The 6000-nt window shown below is 36.2% G+C and overlaps 1 protein-coding gene across 3 annotated transcripts in view; it reads right to left on the minus strand.

Moving 5' to 3' along the window:
• RC3H1 (ring finger and CCCH-type domains 1) overlaps window positions 1-6000 on the minus strand; it is an 82265-nt gene that overhangs the window by 41422 nt on the left and 34843 nt on the right. For all 3 annotated transcript variants that reach the window (XM_081824626.1, XM_081824624.1, XM_081824625.1), the window contains exons 3-5: window positions 2552-2672; window positions 1194-1433; window positions 576-751 (exon numbers count right to left, since the gene is read on the minus strand). In XM_081824626.1, coding sequence (XP_081680752.1) covers window positions 576-751; window positions 1194-1433; window positions 2552-2672 — 537 coding nt within the window. The remainder of the gene's footprint in view (window positions 1-575; window positions 752-1193; window positions 1434-2551; window positions 2673-6000) is intronic.

Below are 6000 nucleotides of genomic sequence, written 5' to 3' on the forward strand. Positions count from 1 at the left end.
GCCTTCCTGGTCCATGAAGTACTAGTTATGTGTGTGTCAGAAGCAAGAAGCCTTGACATTAAGAAGTCAGGAAAACAGGATGAATGATAAATGATACACAGTGAGCACTGATGTTTGAAGCAGTGCTGATTCAATTTGGGATACAAAAGAATATGTGCATTACTATATATACTGAAAATGAAATGGCAAATGAACTCCAGTACTCTATATGTGGAATTACAGCAGGAGCAAAGAGCAAAATGAAACTTCTTGCTTCAATTACTCTCTGTTCAGACCAATTCTGCATATGGTCTTGGTGAAAAAAATGACACAGCTTATTAGACTCTTCAAATATAAAAATCTATAAACCTTAGCTATGTTGTTCAATATCTAATATACAAAACTTAATATAACAAGTTCTAACTTTAATAGGACACCATTTACATTCTTTTTATTTATTTTTTTTACATTTTTGAAAAGAAAAAAATTATTGAAATTTTCTGAGGGGCAACTTTATTAAACTCAATGTTTTACTACTTAAGTTTGGGAAAAAGACAATGTTTCCTTTTAAGCTGAAATTTAACATTAGTTCATACCTTGAAGCAGGAAGCTCTATAAAGGAGCTGGACAACATGCCCAATGCTAGTTTTAGAGGCCTGAGGAAACCGCGGCTCCAACCTTTGCACCACAAAGAGAACCAATACTTTTCTTGACAAAGCAGAACCATCTTCCAAGGCCAGGAGAACCAGCTTTAAAGCTTCCTCCTGCATTGCTAGGAAAAGTTAGGCAAAACCAAAATTTATCACGTACAAAGGTAAGATAAATTTATTTATCAGAAGGGCAATGTTTAATAATTTCTGCAGGTACCACTCGATGGGCAACACAACACAATAACACATATTCAAAGTTACACTTTCTAAACATTCTGGGGCAATTTTATATTACACTCTGCATATTTTATTTAAGAAAGCAGATAAAAAATTAATACATTCAAGAAAAACCTCTAACAAACTGAAAACTTTTAGCACTGAGAAAAGTTTTACATGGTCTAAAATACTGACATGGAATTACCGAAGCCATGACTGTCAAGTGGGATATTTCTTGGTAACAACAGAATACTACAAAGAACTAGACTTTGTACATCACATTTATAGTTCTTAACACCATACTTTTAGAATTACTAGTATAGTAAATATCAAACTTTAATCACATACCTGGTCCAAGGAACTGGCAGCCCCTAGCCCTGACTGCTGCCCAAAGATTAGAGGAGAGTTGCTGAGGATTCTGGTGCTGAAGAATGAGCTCTGTAACTGTTCGTTCACCTAAAGATCGAGCTGCTCTCATAGCACGAATCCTGCCTTCTTCTTCCACTAGTTGGCAGTGGACCAGCGTCACCAGCTTCCTCTGCATTGGGCGACTCAGAACACTCTGAGTAGTGCTATTCAGACCCACTCCTTTAAAAGAGAGTGAAAGGTTATTTCTAGGTTTACAATGCAATTTTAGAGTCCAGAAAAACTTCCTCTGATGGGCTGACTGACTTACGCATACATGAATAGTTCCCAGTTCTACCAGAATGTTTAAAATAATGGATAAAATTATATAAAGCCTAGTTTGCTTTTAAAAGTATACAAAAGCTGTTATCTCATGTAAATATAACACTCATTACAACATTAAATATATCATTATTCATCATAACCATGGAGGAAAAAGGGGAAAAGGCCAGACAACATTAATAATTAAGACTCAAATCTTGAGGTCCTAACAGTTATGGCACATTATTTCATAATGGTTAATTTTACCTTCCTAATGAAATAATAAGCCATAATGGCAAGGCAATTAAGGGCAACTTCCAATTTTATTTCACTCCCTATGGCACACCATATAAAACTGAATAGAAGGCAGACAATCCAGAGTTGTCAAATGATGGAGAGCCCTTCTGAAACCACTAGTATATTCACTTAGTTTTGCAACTCATTCAAATGTTTTCAACATCACATAAACTCTAAATTCACTTATTTATGTGGTTTGTAATGATATTATTTAGTGTTTGTGGGTTTGATTTACAATAAATAAGTGAATTTCATTAGCATTCACTTAGAGCCCACAATTTTTTTAAAGATTTATTTATGGGGTGCCTGGGTGGCTCAGTTGGTTAAGTGTCTGCTCTGGCTCAGGTCATGATCCCAACGTCCTGGGATCCAGTCCCATGTCGGGCTCCTTGCTCAGTGGGGAGCCTGCTTCTCCCTCTCCTCCCCGCTTGTGCTCTCTATCTCTGTCGCTCTCCCTCAAATAAATAAATAAAATCTTAAAAAAATATATAAGTACAATAAAATATTTATTTATTTTAGAGAGGAGGGGCAAGGACAGAGAGAAAGAGAAACTCAAACTCTGAGCTGAGCACAGAGTCTGACAGGGCTCAATCCCGTGACCCTGAGATCATGACCTGAGCCAAAACCAAGAGTCAGACACTTAAATGACTGTGCACCCAGGTTCCCCCATAGCCCACAATTTTTATGATAATAAAAACATCTTTAATAAACATGTTTAGCATAGATAGTTGCATCTGATTTACCTCTAGCACTGCTGAGTGGTTTCAGGTACAATGCTAACTCTTCTACACATTTCTTGGCTTCCTCATAATGCTTTGTATCTTCAACCCCACTACACAAAGTAATGGGCTGCTGCTCCGGGACCTTGAGGTCAAAAGAAAAGGTCTGTATGAGTACTCATTAATTAAATGTTTGATTGAGTATATTTTATGCACTGCTACTCTAACTGTGGTAACATCAAAGCTCCCACTAAATTTTTTGAATTCTTCCAAAGGCCTTTTCTATACTAACACATAAAATTTAATGCATTATTTTGGTTTTGTAATAGCTTTACTGAAATATAATTTGCATACCATATAAGTGACCCATTTAAGATATACAATTCAATGGTTTTTAGTATATTCATAGTTGTGCAACCATAACCACAATTTTAGAACATTTTCATCATCCCTCCAAAGAAGGCCATACTTTTTTAAGTCTCCCCTCCCATATTTCCTTCCAACTCTCCACCAACCATAGGAAAACACTGATCTATTTTCTGTCTCTATGGAGTTGCCTATTTTGGACATTTCACATTAACAGAATCATAGATTCATATAGTAACTTCCAAAGTGGCTATACTATCTTTTATTTTCACCAGCCATTTCACCAAATGAGTTCTATTGGTCCACATTCTCACCAGCATTTGGTATTGTAAGTGTTTTGGATTTTAGCTATTCTAATTGGTGTGTAGCAGAATCTTGTTGTTTTAATTTACAATTCCTTAATGACAAATATGTTGAGCAACATTTCATTTGCTCATTTGCCATTTGTGTATCTTCTTTGGTGAGGTGTCTATTCAGATCTTTTCCCATTTTAAAATTATGTCCTTTTTATTACTGAGTTCTCAGAGTCTTTAATATATCCCAGACACAACTTCCTTTCAGATATATGAGTTACAATTACTCTCTCCCATTCTGTGAGTTGTTCTTTCACTCCCTGATGGTGTCCTTTGAAGCACAAAGTTTTAAGTCTTGATTTAGTTCAATTTATCTTTTATTCCTTGTGCTTTTCATGTCATATCTAAAAAAAAACCACTGCCTACTCTAAGATCATGAAGATTTATGCTTGTATTTTCTTTTTTTTTTTTTTTTAAGATTTTATTTATTTATTTGACAGCGAGAGAATTAGCGAGAGCCGGAACACAAGCAGGGGGAGTGGGAGAGGGAGAAGCAGGCTTCCTGCTGAGCAGGGAGCCCGAAGCAGGGCTCGGACCCTGGAATCATGACCTGAGCCGAAGGCAGACGCTTAACGGCTGAGCCACCCAGGTGCTCCATGCCTGTATTTTAAGAGTTCTGTAGTTTTAGCTTTTGCATTTAGCCTTTGGTTCATTTTGAGTTAGTTTTTGAATATGGTGTGAGGCAGGGTCCAAATTCATTCTTTTGCATTTGGGTATCCAGTTTTCCCAGCACCATTTCTTGGAAAAACTGTCCTTTACTCAATGAATGTTCTTGGCAACATTGTCAAAAATAATTTCATATGTGTGTATTTATCTCTGGGCTCTGTTCTATTCCATTGATCTACATGTCTGTCTTTATACCAGTACCACACTGTCTTGATCACTGTAGCTTTGCAGCTTCAAAATCTGGAGTGTGATCCCTCCAACTTTGCTCTTTTTCAAGATTGTTTGGCTATTTGTGGTCCATTCTGATACCATATGAATTTTAGGATGGTTTTTGTTGTTGTTGTTGTTTCTGCAAAAAGAACCACCACCATTGGGAGTTTGATAGAGCTTGCATGGAATTTGTAGATTGCTTTGGGTAGTACTATGATCTTAACAATATTAAGTCTGCCAATCCATTAACACACAATGTCTTTCTATTTATTTATGTCTTCTTTAAATGTCTTTCAGCAATGTTTTGTAGTTTTCAGTACATAAGTCTTTCGCCTCCTTTATTAAACTTATTCCTAAGTATTTTATTATCTGGTGCTACTGTAAGTGGATTTGTTTTCTCAATTTCCTTTTGGATTGTTCATTGCTAGTGTATAAAAACACAACTAATGTGTTGATTTTGTATCCTGCAACTCTGCTTAATTCATTTATGAACTCTAACAGCTTTTTAATGGAAATCTTTAGAGTTAAAATAGTGGCTACTATATATTAAAATGCCCTATCCTTGTTCCTCAGAATGTTAAAAATAGAACTACTCTACGATCCAGCGATTGCACTACTAGGTATTTACCCACAGGATACAAAAATACAGATTCTAAGGGATACATACACCCTGATGTTTTATAGCAGCATTATCAACAATAGCCAAACCATGGAGAGAGCCCAAATGTCCATCGACTGATGAATGGATAAAGAAGATGTGGTATATATACAATGGAATATTACTCAGCCATCAAAAAGAATGAGTTCTTGCCATTTGCAATGACATGGGTGGAGCAAGAATATATTATGCTAAGTGAAGTCAGTCAGAGAAAAACTACCATATGATCTCACTCATGTGGAATTTAAGAAAGAAAAAAGATGAACACATGGGAAGGGGGAAAAGAAAAAAGGAAAGAGGGAAACAAACCATAAGAGACTCTTAACGATAGAGAACAAACTGAGGACAGATGGAGGGAGGTGGGTGGGGGATGGGCTAGATGGGCGATGGATATTAAAGCAGGGCACTTGTTATGAGCAGTTGGTGTTGTAAACAAGTGATGAATCACTGAATTCTACTCCAGAAAACAATATTGTACCATATGTTAACTAAAATTTGAAAAAATAATAAAATGTCCTATCCTCAAATACAGACATTAGTTGTTTCAGTTAAGATATAACAAGGTCTTACTCATTTTGTAGAAAGAGTTAGTTCATCTTTAGACAATTTTATGAAAAAAAGTAAGCCTTGGTTATTTGCTATTATAATAGTATATTTCTAAAATTATTACCCTTAGTAAGTCTATTTTTTAAATGTTTCCAAACTATCATAGTGGGATTTTCAAAATAAAGAGAAATGATTATGAAATAAAAATTAAGTACAAGAAGCAAAAGGATCTATTGCACTTTCCCTTTTGACAAATATTTTGTAGTGTTGTTGGTGACATCACAAAAGAGGTTTAAAAAAAGTTTTCCTTTTGAATAAGCTATTCTCGAACTGCTCTCTTCATTTCCAACATACATAATATCAACCTTTCCTACATTTTAGCAGCCTATATCAAGACTGATCGGGCGCCTGGGTGGCTCAGTTGGTTGAGCGACTGCTTTCGGCTCAGGTCATGATCCTGGAGTCCCTGGATCGAGTCCCGCGTCGGGCTCCCTGCTCGGCAGGGAGCCTGCTTCTCCCTCTGACCCTCCCCCCTCTCATGTGCTCTCTCTCTCTCATTCTCTCTGTGTCAAATAAATAAATAAAATCTTTAAAAAAAAAAAAAAAAAAGACTGATCTAGAGAACATTAATGGGGCCAGATCCAAAGTTCCAGTATATTCATTCAGAAAATGAT

The sequence above is a fragment of the Leptonychotes weddellii genome, chromosome 6, assembly GCF_054177405.1.
Source record: "Leptonychotes weddellii isolate Sample4059 chromosome 6, ASM5417740v2, whole genome shotgun sequence".
Classification (NCBI taxonomy): Eukaryota; Metazoa; Chordata; class Mammalia; order Carnivora; family Phocidae; genus Leptonychotes; species Leptonychotes weddellii.